This window comes from Carcharodon carcharias, chromosome 3, assembly GCF_017639515.1.
Source record: "Carcharodon carcharias isolate sCarCar2 chromosome 3, sCarCar2.pri, whole genome shotgun sequence".
Taxonomy (NCBI): domain Eukaryota; kingdom Metazoa; phylum Chordata; class Chondrichthyes; order Lamniformes; family Lamnidae; genus Carcharodon; species Carcharodon carcharias.
The window spans coordinates 160,948,688-160,966,711 of record NC_054469.1 but is presented as its reverse complement, the minus strand read 5'-3'; the positions used below and the strand labels follow the sequence as shown (position 1 = coordinate 160,966,711).

Below are 18,024 nucleotides of genomic sequence, written 5' to 3'. Positions count from 1 at the left end.
TGAATAAGGAAGTCTTGCTGCAATTGTTACAGGGCTTTGGTGAGACCTAGTATACTGTATGCAACTTGGGTCTCACTATTTAAGGGAGGATATCACTTGCATTGGAGGCGGTACAACAAAGATTCACTAGATTGTTTCCTGGGGTTGACCTATTGTGAGAGGCTGAGTAAATTGGGCCTGTACTCTCTGGAGTTTAGAAGAATGAGAGGAGATCTCATTGAAACATACAAGATTCTGAAGGGGCTTGTCAGAGTAGATACTGAAAGGTTGTTTCCCCTGGCTGGAGAATCCAGAACAGTCTCAAGATAAGAGGCAATCATTTAGCTCTGAGAAAAAGAGAAATTTTCTTCATCCATAGGGTTGTGTATCTTTTAGAATGGTCTACCACAGAGGTTTGTAAGTGTTCCGTTGTTGAATACATTTAAGGCTGGGATAGACAGATTTTGGTTCTCAGGCAATCAGGGAGCGGACAAGAAAGTGAAGTTGAGGCCAAAGACCATCCAAGATCTTAATAGCAGAGTAAGCTCGAAGGGTGATATGGTCTACTCCTGCTCATGTATTTCTTATTTCCTTATGTTCTAAAATTTTCTGATGTTTGGTGAGCATGATGGCTAAGTACCCCAACTTCAGGTCCTTCATGTATTTGAATGGCAAACGATTCGACAAGATACCATTAGATTGGAGGAGCAGGACAACTTGAATGGCAGCTTCCTGATTTCCATGTTTAACTTTGCATAAAAACAAAAAAACTGCGGATGCTGGAAATCCAAAACAAAAACAGAATTACCTGGAAAAACTCAGCAGGTCTGGCAGCATCGGCGGAGAAGAAAAGAGTTGACATTTCGAGTCCTCATGACCCTTCGACAGAACTTGAGTTCGAGTCCAAGAAAGAGTTGAAATATAAGCTGGTTTAAGGTGTGTGTGTCGGGGGCGGAGAGATAGAGAGAGAGGTGGAGGGGGGGGTGTGGTTGTAGGGACAAACAAGCAGTGATAGAAGCAGATCATCAAAAGATGTCAATGACAATAGTACAATAGAACACATAGGTGTTAAAGTTAAAGTTGGTGATATTATCTAAACGAATGTGCTAATTAAGAATGGATGGTAGGGCACTCAATGTATAGCTCTAGTGGGGTTTTTTTTAAAATAATGGAAATAGGTGGGAAAAGGAAAATCTTTATAATTTATTGGAAAAAAAAAAGGAGGGGGGAAACAGAAAGGGGGTGGGGATGGGGGAGGGAGCTCACGACCTAAAGTTGTTGAATTCAATATTCAGTCCGGAAGGCTGTAACGTCCCTAGTCGGAAGATGAGGTGTTGTTCCTCCAGTTTGCGTTGGGCTTCACTGGAACAATGCAGCAAGCCAAGGACAGACATGTGGGCAAGAGAGCAGGGTGGAGTGTTAAAATGGCAAGCGACAGGGAGGTTTGGGTCATTCTTGCGGACAGACCGCAAGAATGACCCAAACCTCCCTGTCGCTTGCCATTTTAACACTCCACCCTGCTCTCTTGCCCACATGTCTGTCCTTGGCTTGCTGCATTGTTCCAGTGAAGCCCAACGCAAACTGGAGGAACAACACCTCATCTTCCGACTAGGGACGTTACAGCCTTCCGGACTGAATATTGAATTCAACAACTTTAGGTCGTGAGCTCCCTCCCCCATCCCCACCCCCTTTCTGTTTCCCCCTTCCTTTTTTTTCCAATAAATTATAAAGATTTTCCTTTTCCCACCTATTTCCATTATTTAAAAAAAAACCCCACTAGAGCTACACCTTGAGTGCCCTACCATCCATTCTTAATTAGCACATTCGTTTAGATAATATCACCAACTTTAACTTTAACACCTATGTGTTCTATTGTACTATTGTCGTTGACATCTTTTGATGATCTGCTTCTATCACTGCTTGTTTGTCCCTACAACCACACCACCCCCCCTCCACCTCTCTCTCTCTCTCTCTCCACCCCCCACACACACACCTTTAAACCAGCTTATATTTCAACTCTTTCTTGGACTCGAACTCAAGTTCTGTCGAAGGGTCATGAGGACTCAACGTCAACTCTTTTCTTCTCCGCCGATGCTGCCAGACCTGCTGAGTTTTTCCAGGTAATTCTGTTTTTGTTTTTAACTTTGCATGTTTGGTTGCTGGGAGTTGCTGACTGATTTTCTCCTTAATAATGGTGAGCTTGTCATTACTCTTACTACAAAAAGGGAGCAGGTTCTAAACACTTGGGGCTGGATTTTCATTTTGGAGTCAGGATCCTGATGCTGCAAGTAATTTCGGGTCTCGATCATGCACTAATTTAGCGTCTGACACATGATATGATTTTGAAGAAGACCACAATCAGTGGCAGAGAGCATATGGCTTCCTGCCACTGCAGGGCCATGAGAAAGTCCTCGAGCACTGGGAAAATGGCAGTTCCACTATCAAAGGTGGATGCTGTCTATGTAGGAACTGGTGGGGGGGATGGGGAAGAGAGAGAGAGAGAGAGAGAGAGACAGAGAGAGAGAGTGCTTCAAGATTGAGGCGCCCTCTGAATGCATTTCAGTTTTTCAAAACAAGAAAAACACAAGGTGGCCACAACTGCATGACCACCCACTTGACAGTGGTTGGGGGTGGGGGGGGGGGGGGTCGATGCTTGAGTGTCATCAGGAGGCCATCTCCAGCCTGGCTTCAATTGCCACGGGGGCCCATACTAAAATAGGCCGAAGGCAAGAAAGTGCCAAAAAACTGGCATGCCACTCTCCATTGCCAATTGTCCCGCTCTCCTGCCTCCAGTCCCACCTCCAACACAATTTCAAAATTGTACCCTTGGCACCTGTTCTCGACCCAGTGGAGTGACATTAGTGTTTGCACTTTACTTAACTAAAGAAATACTTGTACATCCTAATTTACTTCTCCTAGCACCACATACAACCCTTGTTTTTCCATGCTAACTTTCCTTTATTACTTTTGAAAACAAAATGGAAACTGAACAGTTGAGAGGAATTTGATGAAGTAATTATTAAATGTAAGCTCTTGGTTTTTTAGGCTTTGTACTCTGGTTTCTTGGATTGTCAGTAAACCTGCATTCTGACCATATCCTCAGAAAACTACGAAAACCTGGTGAAACAGGATATAAGATCCCCCACGGTGAGTGATTTTAAAATAATATTCTATTGGCCTTTAGTGCAGCAAATTGTACTATATATTTTTGTAAACATTAATTTCTCTGATATTTTAAAGGAGGAATGTTTGAATATGTGTCTGGTGCTAACTTCCTTGGAGAAATTGTAGAATGGATTGGGTTTGCCATAGCTTGCTGGTCACTGCCAAGTGCAGCATTCGCTGTATTTGGATTTTTCATTCTTGCTTCTCGGGCTGCACAACATCATCGGTAAGGTTCAAGTTAATTTTAGTGTCCTGTCTATTGTTTTATTCAAATTACTTTTAAATCAGAAATGAATATCAATGCCAAGAGGAAAGTATTCCTGTTCTCTGTTGCTGCTTTGTTATGGGAGAACTTGCGTCATCATGGTGGAGTGATGCACCAGGTTCAGCTGTTTCTTGCTGGAAAGAAATGCATCATGCCAATCACCAAGGCCACTTATTTACGCCTCTGTAATATTGCCTGCCTCATCACAGACAGGACGTTACAGTCAGCAGGCTGCCTCCACCTCTGCTGTGGATGTCCAGGGAGCACCAAGACTTCATCCCATTGCTGTTAACACTTTCATATACACTTCTGTCACCTCTAAACTACAAAGGACACAACATATAGCAATACCAATTTCTGGATGCAAGCAGCATAGCTGCCACCATATTGGTCCGCAATATTTTTGGACATCCCTGGTATCTACCTGAAAACAGTATTCAGACAAGTTAGCAAAATGGACACACAACTGGAACGTGCAGTTTAACATGGATAAATGAAGTAACATATACTGGGGTTGTCTTGTTGCGCAGTGTGTATCTTGAGGCAAAAACTCTGGGGTCAAGTTCCAATTCAGGGGCTGAATTTTCCCAGAATTGCACTAAGTTCGCTAGTGGGCAGGTAAAATGAAGTCCTACCCGCCGATGAAAACGGCAGATGTTTACGCCGTATCTTCCCCAGCTCGTCTCATTATATATTTACTCCTGCAAAACACGCTGTTTCCATGTTGGGTGGGCTCTCATTCGCCCACTCACCGTCACCCTGCTGTTGCATCACGCCAGCCACCATCTTTAAAAGGCAGCCACCAGCAAACGCTTATCATCACCAGCTCACCACTGCTACCTGGGAGACATGGCCAGCAAAGGAAAAAAGACCGCAGCCCACCCCGTTTCAACGGTGGGTCCCTCAAGCGACCGCTGGATGCCATGGAGCCCGCCGGGATGTGCTGTACCCCTGCTCTGGCCACAGGATGGGTAGCAATGTCACCAACTCGGCTTGGGAGGGAGTGGCAGCAGTGGTCAGTGCCAATGCCCATCAGAAGAAGACAGCCACCCAGTGGCGCAAAAGGATGAATGGTCTCCTCCATTATGCCAGGGAAGTCACTTTTTTTCATCACTCCCAACTGTCTCACTCTCAAACCCATCACACACCCACAGAGCCCGCACTCACTGCCGGTGCAAGGGACATCACCATTCACTCTCTCACACACACCGTCATTGTCCTCATCCCGTCCATGGGCCCACTCACCACTCACACAGGCCAGGCATACTTATCAGCGGGACCCTAAAAGCAGGTTGGGCCCCTCCAAGTCTCAGCCCTCAAGAGGATGCCTGCCAAAGTCATCACAGCCAGGACATCACAGTCAGCAGGCTGCCTCCACCTTTTGCTGTGGATGTCTGGGGAGCACCAAGACATAGCAGCAGGGTTAGGAAAGTTAAGGAGAATTAACTCTTTTGGAGTTAACCAAATAAACTAAATTAACAAAATCAGGGACAAAATAAATGCAGTCCCTAAATTAGGAGACTTACAAACATTAAACTAAAATATGATTAAAAGGGTCGACAAAACACCCCAGTCCCCGCGGTGCCCACTGAGCACAGAAGGCCTCGACTGTGCCGGCAGATACCGCGTGCCCCCTCTCCAGGGACACCCGGCCACAAACATAGCCGGGGAAGAGGGGCAGACAGTCGGGTCGGACGACCCCCTCAGTCGTCCGCTGCCTGGACCTGTTAATGGCCAACTTGGCCAGATCCAGGAGCAGGTTCAAGAGGATGTCTTCCCCCCTCCTGGCCCCCCTCCACACCGCGTGCCTGTAGGTCAGGAGCATGACAAACAAAACAACAGTGAAAGGTTTTTTAAATGACTGAAATGGGAGCGCAGCCTACAACACCCTATGTAAACGTGGTCCACAGAGTCCACAAGGCCGCAGAAGGGGTAGGTCTCTTGGGCGTACGTGAACTGACACATCCTGCTGTTGTATGGGACTGCTACGTGCAACACCCTCCACCCCAGGTCCCCGATGGAAAGCGGGAGGACACCCCTGTAGACAGCCCCCCAATGGTGACCTCCACTGCCAGACGGCAACAAGACACGCCAGGGCGTGTCCAGGCGGCGGGCGAGAGCAAGGAAGTGGAGGGTGTACAGCAGCAGCCCGTACAGGAACCCCCTCCGCGCAGTGCTAAATGACACAGAGGGCATTTCCATGAGGCGGCTCAGGTTGTGGGGCACCTTCCGAGGGAGGGTTCGGGGCTTGGGGCCAATGTGAAATTCTGTCCGAAGAGACGAAAGACCACCTCACACCTGCACCACCTCGAGGCCCAGCATGACGTAGGGGCCAAGCACGACCGTCCTAAGATCTTGAATGGCATTGGCCATGAGCCGGATGTCCACATACGTGCGATGCGCCAACTCCTGTGGGAGCATCCAACCCACTCCTTCACCACCCAGCACGTCCCCGATCCTAGTCATCCCAGCAGCCACAGCCCTCCTCTCCACCAGCCACTGAAAAGGACGGAGGGAAGGATTCCTGAGCAGTGGCTCTCTGACGATAGCCCCTACTCCTGATGGGGAAGAGCTGCGTCGCAAGGTGACCATGTTCCAGACTTTGATCAGGTCCTGGTAAAAAGCGGGCAACGCCTGCAAGGAGCCACGAAGGCCCCTCAGGTCTTCAAACAGGAGCTGCTCATCATAATTCAGGCCGTGCACCTGGCGGAAGAAATACGTCACCAGGGCACACCACCTCGGAGGGGGCTCAACGTAAAGGTATCGCTGCAGGGTCTGAAGCCGGAAGGTCATCACCTGGGTGCATAGGCACACCAACGTCTGACCGCCCACCCTAAGCCGGAGACTCAGAACCTCAGCAAGGACCCAGTGCAGCCTTTTGTCCCAGAAGAGGTCGATGATGATTCACTGGATTTTTATGACAAAGTCCAAGAGAGGGGTCAAAGTGACCAGCCGGTACCACAACATGGCGGCAATCAGCTGGTTTATGACCAGAACTCGACCCCGGTAAGACAGCACTCGGAGTAGTCCTGTCCAGCGCCGCAGGCAAGTGGTGACTTTGGTCTCCAGCTCCTGCCAGTTCACTGGCCAGGATTCCTCAGCAGGGCAGAGGTGGACCCCCAAATAGAGGAGGCTGGTCCTGCTCCAGGTGAAAGGCCTGAGCTCCTCAGGTAGGGGATCCATCTGCCACTGACTGACCAGCAGTCCAGAACACTTGTCCCAGTTGATCCTGGCAGAGGACGCAGCAGAGTAGACCTCCTGGCACTCACCCATCCTCTGCAGATCAACCGGGTCACTAAACATGAGGAGCACGAGAGGACCACCCCGGTGCCTGGCCCGTGCAGAACTAATCCCGACAACCTCCTCCGCAAGAGGTGCAGGAAAGGCTCCACGCAGTTTGAATACAATTGGCCAGACGGGGCAGCCCTGACCTACCCCTCTCCCAAAGCGAAGGGGTGCCGTGAGGGACCCATTAACCTTAACTAGACACTCTGCGGCAGCGTACAGAAGTCAGATCTGGGCGACAAACTGCGTCCCGAACCCGAATGCTCGCAGAGTCCCGAATAAATATTCATGATCCAACCTGTCGAACGCCTTCTCCTGGTCAAGAGACAGGAAGGTGCTCGACAGACCCGTCCTCTGGGAAAAGGGGATGACGTCCCGGACCAGGTGGATGTTATCAAATATGGTGCGGTCCAGGACCATGTAGGACTGGTCAGGTTGGATCATGTGGTCCAGCACGGTGCCAAATGAGAAGACATGGTCCTGCAAAGATTTTATAATCTGTGCTGAGGAGGAAGACCGGATGCCAGTTTTTAAGTTGGTGCAGATCCCCCTTCTTAGGCAGCAGGGCAATGAATGCCATGTGCCACAAAAGGGGCATCTCCCCATTTGCGATACTCTCCCCCAGGACCCCTGTGTAGTCGTTCCCCAGGACGCCTGAAGAACTCCACGTTCAGCCCATCCAGGCCCAGGGATTTGCCCCTGGAGAGGCTGTTGAGGGCGCTGGTCAGCTCCCCTGGACTTATAGGGGAGTAAAGCTTTCTGGCACCCTCCGGGCCGACCTGCGGCAGGTCCTCCCACAAAACTCTGAGCATCCTCGCTGGACGGATCTGTAGAGAACAGGGCAGTGTAGTAGGTTCTGGCAATGGCCCTGATACCCTCCGGACGAGGCAAAGGATCTGTCGTTGGCCAGCAGCGTAAGGAGCTGTTGATGGACCCCATGCCTTTTTTTCCAGAGAGTAGAAGAAGGGGGAGCCGCGGTCCAACTCCCAGAGGAACAGGATCCATGACTTCACGAACGCGCCACAGGACCCGATGAGCTGCAGGTCCCACAGCACGCCCTTCTTCTCCTCGTACACCAGCCACAGGGCCGGATCCGTGTCGGACTGACGGAGACGTGCCTCCAGGTCGAGCGCCTCCTTCTCCAACTCCTCAAGGGTACAGTTGAAATCCATTCTCCCCCCCCCCCCCCCCACCCCCGCGCCAAGGACAATGCACTCGCCCGCATCGACGGAGCCCCAGATGTGTGGGCACTTCCTCAAAGAAGCTCGCTTGCTGCTGCGCGCCCAGGGGAGCGTACACATTCACAAAGTGAAGCGCCGCGCCCCCTAGGCGCACAGTCAGGTGCAGCAACCGGCCTGGCACCGGCTCCTTGACCCCCAAGGTCTCCGGCTGACAATGTAGGGTCAATGAGGTAGCCATCCCACCAGAATTGGAAGCTAGGTGACTCATGTAGACCACCCCTCGACACTCCAGGAGCCACGTAGCTTCGTCTCCTGGAACGGTATGCATTTCCTGCAGGAAGCACACCGCATACTTCCCGTCCCCGAGGAGCGAGAAGTTCTGGAACCTGCCCTGAGCGTCCCTGCTGCCGTGGATGTTGAGGCTGGCTATGGTAATCTTCATTGTCAGAAGTATGTGCTACCATCACCTGAAATAAAAGGAGAGGACTTTTTTATTTTAATCCTTCCTCTCCTTCAGGAACCCAGCGAGAAGCGTATGGACCCTCCTCTGAGTGTTCTGGTACAGCCCAGGGGCCTTGAGGGCCTCGCAAGCAGACCAGAACACGAGGAAAAGAATGCCACTGGTTCAGGGCCGACTGGACCCTGTCTCAGTGACCGCGATTACTCGCTTAAAAATCCTAGAGTTCCCATACAGGGATGAGGGGAGAGTCAGTGGGGATCCACCACCTCACCCGACAACGACTCTAAATCATCCCCAGTGCTTATCACCAAAACTCAGTCCTCCTCCAGGTCATCGCCTCCAGCTTCCAGCCCCTCCCGCGTATTGAGTACGGGGGCTGGTTCGGAGCTGCCAGTCGGCTCCACCTCCACCTCGTCCCCTACCCCAGGATCAAGGCCAGAGGGTCTCTGGTCTCCTCTTGGGGATTGGGGTCAGAGGGCAGCTCAGAACCTCACCTCCCCCCAGACACCGGGTCGTCCGGCAAGTCCGGAAAAAGCACTGGACCCAAAGCGGTGACGCCCGGTGCTGAAAGTTGGGAGGGAGCAGGGAGGCCTTCCTCGTCATCGCCACCTAATGAAGGGACTGCCGCAGTCCCCTGGCAGGCCAGATGACATCTTGGGGGTACAAGGTGGGTCGGTTTGGGGCACCACTGCCAGAGCAGTACCTTCACAGACCCCCGAGGGGCCCTGATCGGGACCACACCACTGGAACAGGGGTAACGGGGGTCTGATTTCCCCCCAGAGGGCAGAGTGAGGACTTGCATGGTGGAGACACCACCCCTCTTCACTGGGGGAGGGGACACATCCAACCTCACGGGTCAGAACATCCTCCCCCCTCCGAGGGGTGACGTCCCTTCTGGGGTAGGGTGGGGGCCGGGGAGACCTCCATCAGCAAGGCCCCCTCCACTTCATCCATCCCTCCCGGATGCTCTGCCGTCTGGGGTTTGGGCAAGTCCAGCCACTTCAAAGGAGTCCACTGGCTCGGGGTAGCGCGCCTCACCGCTGCCAGACCCGAGAACAACACCAGGCCCAGCACATGGCGCTGAGGCGCACATGGGCCCAGGAGCGCACACATTTGTGACACCGGGGCCGATTGATTTCTGTTCCCCCGAGCCGGTGTCTTCAGGGGTATGGTTCTCAGGGTGGGTTTGGGATATCTGAGGGGACCCCCCCAGGTGGCAGATCTTCCTCCGCATCTTCTTACGGCGCAGGGGCTCTCCCCCCACCTCACCGGCAGCCGAGATGGCGCTGACTGCCGGCAGCACCTTCCATGCGGGGAGGATGATGATGGAGCGGTGGCAGGGGGAGTAGTGGTGGTGACAGCCATGGCCCCCTGGATAGCACTGGCGGCCTTGGACGTGGGGCAGTTCTTCCCCTCATGCCCCACCCCCTCACAGGCGTGGCCATCCACCAACAAAAGATGCGGTAGGTGGCTCCCTCAACGGAGATATCAAAGCTCTCGGTGCACTCCTCCCAGGCTAGGCACACAAAAACCTGGCGCCGGAAGGAATACACATGGCAAAGGCGCGGAATCGGTGCCACCCCCGACTTTACCTCCCCCAGCTAACGAAGATGAGGGAGGCGGGGCCCATCGGGTTGAGTCTCTGGGTGGTGGCCTCCAGGAGGTCCACCGCTAGGAACGTCCCGCCCACAGTGAGCCCCTTTTCCAGGGCGAGGTACACCGCCCGCTCGGCCTTTCAGGAAGAACACCGGCCTTCCCATGCATTTTCGAGGCCGCGACTATGGCTGAGGGGCCGACAACCCTGGCCAGAGCCTTCACACAGGCCTCCATGGTCATTGTGGGGTGGGCGTAGCATTTCACCTCAAGCTGCCTGGTCAGCAATTTAAACAGCAACAGGGTCACAGGGGCCGAAGAGGCCACCGCCCCTGCATAGGTGGCCCGAACAGGCCCCACCACTGGTGAAGACATCATCGCCGCCATCAGGGAGCGCTGCACCCACCCCTATACAGATAAAATATACAAAACAAACAGTGAAATGGGGAGTGGGAGCAGACAGAGAGGAGGAGGAGGAGGGGGAGGCAGAGGGAACCAAGGCAGACATGTGCCCTGATGTTTCTTGAGGTGGGCTGGGGGAGGGGTCCAATGTTCTGCTGCAGCGGGAGGAGTCTTCCCCTGAGCAGCCAGCACCACTCAGGCACAGTTCAGGAATGATGGTAGATGTCCTTCTATGCAGATGGCTTTGGGCAGCACTAGCTATCCCAGGTGAGGCAAGGGAGGGCAGAGGGGGGTGCAGATTTTCTTTTCCCCTTTTAAAGCTCAGTCAGTCACTGCCCTCCCTTCTGAAGAAAGCAGGTCTTCCTTCCCTCCCCCTACAGGCAATTAATCAGTTGCAGTTCTTTTCTTCCCCCAGGCACCCACCTCTGGCACAGCAAAATGTCCTCCCCATCCGGCTGGAGTTGTATACTCTCCCCTCTGGCTCTCTCCAGACTCCCATTTCCAGGCTCTTCAGGCCTTGCAAGGCCCCACCCTGCAGCAGCAGGGTGTAGCAGTAGCAGAAGGTTGTAGGGGTCCTCAGAAATAAAAAGTCTAACTCCCTGAACTCCTTTTCTCCTTCGTACGAGCAGTAATCTTCTTCCAGGTGAAGGTGAACAAAAAATTCAAAGTAGTAACAGCAGCAACACAAGAAAGGCAGCCAGCAGTCGGCAGCCAGAGCAAGAGCAGCAGCCAACTCCCAGACTGCAGCAGCATTAGCAAACGAGCTATGGCTGAGAACAATTGGTAAGAATTAATTGCATAGCCTGGGCACGGGTGTTAGTCACTTGTAAATACTGTTCACTATTGTCAATAAACTCCTAAAACTGTCTCCCTGCCTGTGGATCCTTGTTCTGATGAGCAGTGTTCTTGTCACTCAGATGTGAAACCTTTCTGCACAAGATAAAGGCAGGTGTGTCAGTCCAGGGCCTCTTCCCTGTGCTCTGTGCAGCCTTCAGACCAAAGTGATGGTCCAGCCTCTCATTCCCTGGAAACCTTATTGATGCCTGCAGCTTGACAGTGCTTTTCATTGCTGTCAGAATGTAGTGGGCAGGCACCACAGAGTTCTCTCATACTCTGTGTGCTCTCAGCACATTTTAAGATGAGGCTGGCCCCCATCACACCAGTATCTGCGACCAGTGATGCTGTGCACCAGCTCCTGAAGGGCTGAAATACTGAAGGCAGACAGCATCAGATGCATTTAAAGTTTCATGGCTGTGTCTCTGAGATGGTCCTGGTTACAGGGCACAAGCGAGTTGCCCTTGGCCAGACAGGATTCAGACATTCTCAGAGGTGAAGATTTATGGAGTGTCCTCACTGCATGTCGTCATCATCCTCCTGCAATCGAGCAACTATTGCAACTATTAGGGCCTCTGCTGCATCTCCATGACAGGAGCATTCTCACAGAGGTTATTGGTGCTGAGGTAAGCCAGACTGGAGTCAAATATTCACAACTGCGATGTGAGGATCTATGGGGACATCTCACTACATGTCATCGTCATCCTCCACAAATCTGTCAGCTCTGAGGGCCTCCTGAGTGCACCTGCCTCATCTAGCCAGTGTGAGAGCCTCATCCCTATCATTGTCACCACCGAGGACCCCCTCACCCTCATCCCTGTTGGCATCCTCCTCATTGGAGGAGATGTGCAGCTCCTCCATCTCCTCCTCAGTCAGCTTCTCACCCTGTTGCAGCGCCAGGTTGTAAAGGGAGCAGCAGACGACAACGATACGTGACACCCTCTGTGGACTGTATTGCAGGGCTCGACCAGACCGGTCCAGGCACCAGAACCACATCTTCAGCATCCCGATAGTCTGCTCCACCATATTGTGAGCTGCTGCATGAGCCTCATTATAGCATCGCTCTGCTGCAGTCTGAGGCCGCCACACGGGTGTCATCAGCCACGGCCTCTGTAGGTAGCCCTTGTCCCAAGGAGCCAACCCTGCAGCCTCTGTGGGCCCTGGAAGACTGTAGGGATCTGTGACTGACTCAGGATGTAGGCATCGTGCACACTCTCTGGAAACCGTGCGCACACCTGCAGGATGCATTTCTGGTGGTTGCATACCAGCTGCATGTTCAGTGAGTGGAAGCCCTTGCGGTTGATGAAGTCCACTGAGTGTAGCGACGGAGACCTGAACACCACATGAGTGCAGTCAATCGCACCCTGCACCTGTGGGAATCCTGAGATCAGGGTGAATCCAATGGCCCTTGCATCCTGGCTGTCCCGGTCCCAGGCGAAATATACAAAGTTGTGTGCCATGGAGAAGATGGCATCCATGACCTCATGGATGCATTTGTGGGTGGCGGATTATGAAATCCCACAGAGGTCACCTGTGGAGCCCTGAAAGGAACCACTGGCATAGAAATTGAGTCACTTTCACAGCCACTGACAGTGGATGCCCTCCATGTCCCCTTGGCGCCAAGTCCTGCAGTAATGGCAGATGTGAGCCACCTGGTCCCTAGACAAGCACAGTCGTCGGCAACACTGGTTCTCAGTCATCTGCAGGAACGGCAGGCAGTGTCTATAGATCCTGGGTGTCACTAGGCGCCGACCAGCCACGTATCGCTGTCGCTCCTGGGCAGCATGTGCGGGACACCTGCTGCCCCTTCATGAGGTTGCTGCTCCTGCCTTTGCGTAGCCAGGAGCCTCAGTCACTCTCTCCTCCATCTTCTACGCTCTCTGTAAGCCATCAGGCATACAGCTAGGTCACCAGGATCCATGATCCTGATGTGATCCTCCTGCAGAACGAAAGAGAGAGAGATGTGGTTATCATGGCTGTACTTAGCACCTTTACTGGCCCTGTGTGACCCCTTAATGCTTCCCGGAGAGTACTGGTCACCCCTCGGATGGCCAGAGATGTGTGCACTGCATGGCTGCCCTGTCGACCTGCGACATGGGTTACACTGGTCCAAACCGGGATGCTAAGAATGCAAGTGGCTGTGAACACCTCCAGCAGTGACTGCTATGCGGCTAACATTGGCGAGGAGATTGTACTACGTGTGCAGTCCAACTGCTCCGCAGTCCAATAAAGTGGTGGTGGACTCGAAGTGTGTGCCGGAGGTTGGGGGGGCGGGGGAGGCTGGGGGTAAGATATGGAGTGCTTGGTGGCCCTTTGGTTCCTCTGCGATGCTTGCATGGTCGAGCAGGCTAGGAGCCTGACCCCAATCATATCACTGTGGCTGCACCTGATTTGTCTTAGTTGCAGTGGCATGGTCAGTTTATACAGGTGTCCCTAATGCGTGGCCACTTCCCTTGCTTATCCTGCCCCTGCCCCCCAATTTCCGATTGCTTGTGCGTGGGATGCAGCACTAGGGTAGCACTTGACACCCCCCCCCCCCCCCCCCCCACCACCTCCAGCAGTTGCCTCTGTGGCTGGCCAGCCCTTGTCCCCAGACATCTTCACCCCTCAGCAGTCGCCTGTGGGGCCAGGCGTTAGTTTCCCCCACCCCCTGGTGTCCCTGAGGCTTGTAAACAACGGGCAGGCTGTGGAGAACGCTGCTGCTCTCTCACCTCAGTTCCCCCAAAGTGAAGGCCGCCAAGTGCACGTCACCTCTGTGCTGTTGTGAAACATGTCGGCGAGCTTTCCCACCGACGTGGACGGACAATATGGTGGGATTTGAAGAGCCTGGTGGGATGGCCTTTCAAATGTATGCTAATGTATTACAATTAGCTCTCCACCAACCGATGGAGGAAAACGCGGCCCCCTGTCGGCGGGTTAAGCGGATGATCGCAACCGGCCTTCACACCATCATGAAGCAGGTCGCGCCGTATTTTCCACACATGCCACCTATCATGCCTGCCGCTTGTGGGCTTGGAAAGTTCTGCCCAAGGATTTGATGGCCACAGAAGGTGCTTTCATAACTTGGCAAAACAGGATGATTATCAACTTTTGAATCCTCCTAATATGCCAATGGCAGGTGGTAAGAGCAGGAGAGTGTCCTGGTTAGCCATGCTTGACATGGAGCGGTGACCCTTGAGCTATAGCCTCTAGTGACAGGCTGGCGACCTGTTCCAGGAAAAACTAGCCATGGAAACAGGTGTAAGCAGGTGCTTTTTCCGCCTCATACACCACTAGGGAAGAGAAATTAAGATAAGGGATATATATATTGGACAACTATTTATTCAATGGAAAGTTTTGTAGGGGATGAATGAATAGAAAGATCTAGAAAAAATTACAAGAGTAAAGAAGTATTAAAATGTTTGTACAGAACATTAGTTAAGCTATAGTTGGAATACTGGGTGCAGTTTGAGTACTTCATAATAGAAAGGGCACTAAAGCCACAGTGAGCGTACAGCATAAATACACCTCACCAGAATGATGCCAGGGATGAGAAAGGATATTATGAGATACTAGGATTATTATAACTGGAGTGGAGGAACCTAGGAAGTAATTTAAAGGAGGATTTAAAATTTATGAAGGATTTTGATAGGAAAAGACTGTGTGTTCGGGGAGTCGATGATAAAGAAATGTAAAATTATCCCTAGGAGGTTGAGGAGAATGGTTGTATGAAAATTTATTTACTCAAGGTTTTTGGAGCATGGAACTGTTGAGGCAGAAATTATCTTTAAGGAACAGTTGGATCAATATTTGAAGAATGGTTAATCCGCTGCTTCATTGTCCTTCTGAATTTTCTAAAATTATGGAAGTCGATGTTGGCTCTCAATTGGCCACTTCTAAAATTTTGGTCTAAACCAAGTGCCAATGTGACTTTTAGCTTCACAATATAACTATTTACATTCTGTTACCTATCTTGGCAGTGCTGTTTCTGAACACAATTCATTTAGCATTGCTTTGCTGCTAGTGTTGTTAATGAGTCAGCTTCTACCTCCTTTCTCATCAACTCAGGTATTCTCCTTGGTTCTGTTCCCTTCCTCCACTCTTCTTTTTCACCAGATCTCTCTCTCTCTCTCTCTCTCTCTCTCTCTCTCTCTCTCTCTCTCTCTCTCTCTCTCTCTCACACACACACACACACACACACACACACACACACACACACACACACACACACACACACACACACACACACAACATTCATGCCTCTCAAATGAAGTATTGAATTATTCTCCTCTACATAACAAATCCTCAATAACTTTGCATTCACCAAAAGAATGCAGGAGGGCATGCCAAGTGCAGCACCAGGCATACCTAAAAATGAGATGTCAACCTGATGAAGCTATAACCCAGGACTACTTGCGTGACAAACAGAAGTAGTAGCACAAAATGGACAGAGCTAAGTGATCTCTCGACCAAAGGATTAAATCAAAGCTCTGCAGTCCTGCCACATCCAGTCATGAACAGTGGTGGACAATTAAACAACCAACAGGAGAAGGAAGCTCCACAAATATCCCCACCCTTAATGATCGGGGAGCCCAGCGCATAGTGCAAAAGACAAGGTTGAAGCATTTCAACCAACTTCAGCCAGAAGTGCTGAGTGGATGACCATCCTGGCCCCCTCTGAGAACCCCAGCATCTAAGATATCAAGAATTGGCTGAAGACACTGGATACTGCAAAGGCTCTATGGGCCCTGACAACATCCCAGCAATAGTACTGAAGACTTCTGCTCCAGAACCAGCCACATCCTTAGCCAAGCTTCTCCAGTACAGCTACAACAAGGGCATCTACCCAGCAGTGTAGATAATTGCCCAAGTACGTCCTGTTCACAAAAGGTAGAACAAATCCAACCCAGACCAATTTACCCTCCACCGCCCCCATCAATTTACACTCAATCGTCAACAAAGTTATGGAAGGTGTCATCGACAGTGCTATCAAGCAGCTTACACAGTGCTCACCAATGCTCAATTTGAGTTCCACCAGGGCCACTTGGCTGCAGATCTCATTACATCCTTGGTCCAAACATGGACCAAAGAGCTAAACTCAAGAGGGAGGTAAGAGTGATTGCCCTTAACATCAAGGCAGCCTTTGACCAAATGTGGCATCAAAGAGCCCTAGCAAAGCTGAAGTCAGTGGGAATGGGGGGGGGGGGAACGTCTCTAGTGGTTGGAGTCATATCTAACACAAAGGAAAATGGATATGGTTTATTCAAGGATATTCAAAATATTATTGAACTAGAAAAAATGAAAACTGATGAGTTAATGTTCTGAAACATTTCTGCTTATGCTTTCAAATAATATTTTATCTTTTCATTGCAGATGGTATCTGGAAAAGTTTGAAGATTATCCAAAGTCAAGAAAGGCCTTAATACCTTTCTTATATTGAAATGTCAAATACTTACATATGGCTAGATTTTCCACCGGATAGATAATAAATACATTGAGAAGTCGGTATACTTATCTCTGAGACAGGATCTACAAGTTAGAGCCTTCCCAATCTAACATAAGAACCCATTTAACTTTGTGATATGTTTTAATTGCTTCTGAATAACCCTTCTAACTCTGACAGTTAACTTCTATAAGCATGGAGCCTCATTCCTTCAGATTTTAGTCATTTCGGGAATTTTTTGACATATAAATAGAAAATGTTTTTGTGCTCTTTCTTTCAGATCCCTTTTATATCTTTCTTAATACAATCCTCCTTTTCCCCCTCATTATTTCAATTCCTGTATCTGCCTTGGCATTGAATTTGATATTCTAACTGGCATTTCCTGGTTCAGGCTCTCCGCTGCTCATTAATGATTCTTCATTCAGATTAAGGAATTACGCAGTTACTTGCTCTGTTCTCACAGATCCCAGGTTCTCCATAGACCGAGCTACATTTTATGGTTCTCTAATTTATAGTAAATTCCAGTGCAAAATTCCATAAAAATTCTATGAGCAAATGTAATTAATGTATTTTTTCACTACTGAGATCAAAATCCAGGCCACTGAAATTCTTGAAATGGACTGTAACAACTAACTTGCCTCCTTTGCTTATTAAATGCTGCTCTCTAATATAACTGACAGTGCAATGCAAGATAAGAATCAATAAGATGAAACTGGGCCATGTTAGATGAAGATGGAACCCATAGAAAAAAATTTTGTGAGCTGAATAGTAAAACAGAAAGGCTGTTGAAATTACCTGGAAAAACTCAGCAGGTCTGGCAGCATCAGCGGAGAAGAAAAGAGTTGACGTTTCGAGTCCTCATGATCCTTTTGAAGGGTCATGAGGACTCGAAACGTCAACTCTTTTCTTCTCCGCTGATGCTGCCAGACCTACTGAGTTTTTCCAGGTAATTCTGTTTTGGTTTTGGATTTCCAGCATCCGCAGTTTTTTTGTTTTTAAGGCTGTTGGAATGCATGGTACAGTCTGTGATTTACTCGGCTTGACACAAGTCATTTAATGTGCTGCTGCTCTATGCTTTTCAGTCATATTACTCGAGATACTTTTATTTTGGTGCGCAATATTTAAACAAGACAACTTACTGAAAATGATGGGCTATTGAAGATTATGAGCTCTGTGAAATATTATGATTGAATTCCTAGAAGTATGGCATATATATATAATATATTCTTGTAGCTTGACCAATTTTATTGCAATATATATATATATATATATATATATATAATGGTATGGGTTGGATTTTGTTGTAAACCATTATGTACCAGAATATCAGACAGCAACTTCTGTTGACCACGCGTATAAAGTTAAAGGAGTAGGCCATTTATCCGTTCATGCCTGTTCTACCATTCAATGAAATCATGGCTGATCTATGGCCTAATAC

General features: G+C 50.1%; 1 protein-coding gene across 1 annotated transcript in view; it reads left to right on the top strand.

Annotated features, from left to right (window-relative positions):
• srd5a1 (steroid-5-alpha-reductase, alpha polypeptide 1 (3-oxo-5 alpha-steroid delta 4-dehydrogenase alpha 1)) overlaps positions 1-17,412 on the top strand; it is a 31,874-nt gene extending 14,462 nt beyond the window's left edge. Inside the window, exons 3-5 of the mRNA XM_041184487.1 lie at positions 3,025-3,126; positions 3,220-3,370; positions 16,517-17,412. Of these exons, the coding sequence (XP_041040421.1) occupies positions 3,025-3,126; positions 3,220-3,370; positions 16,517-16,583 (320 nt within the window). The 3' untranslated portion in view covers positions 16,584-17,412. The remainder of the gene's footprint in view (positions 1-3,024; positions 3,127-3,219; positions 3,371-16,516) is intronic.
• Positions 17,413-18,024: the final 612 nt, after the last annotated feature.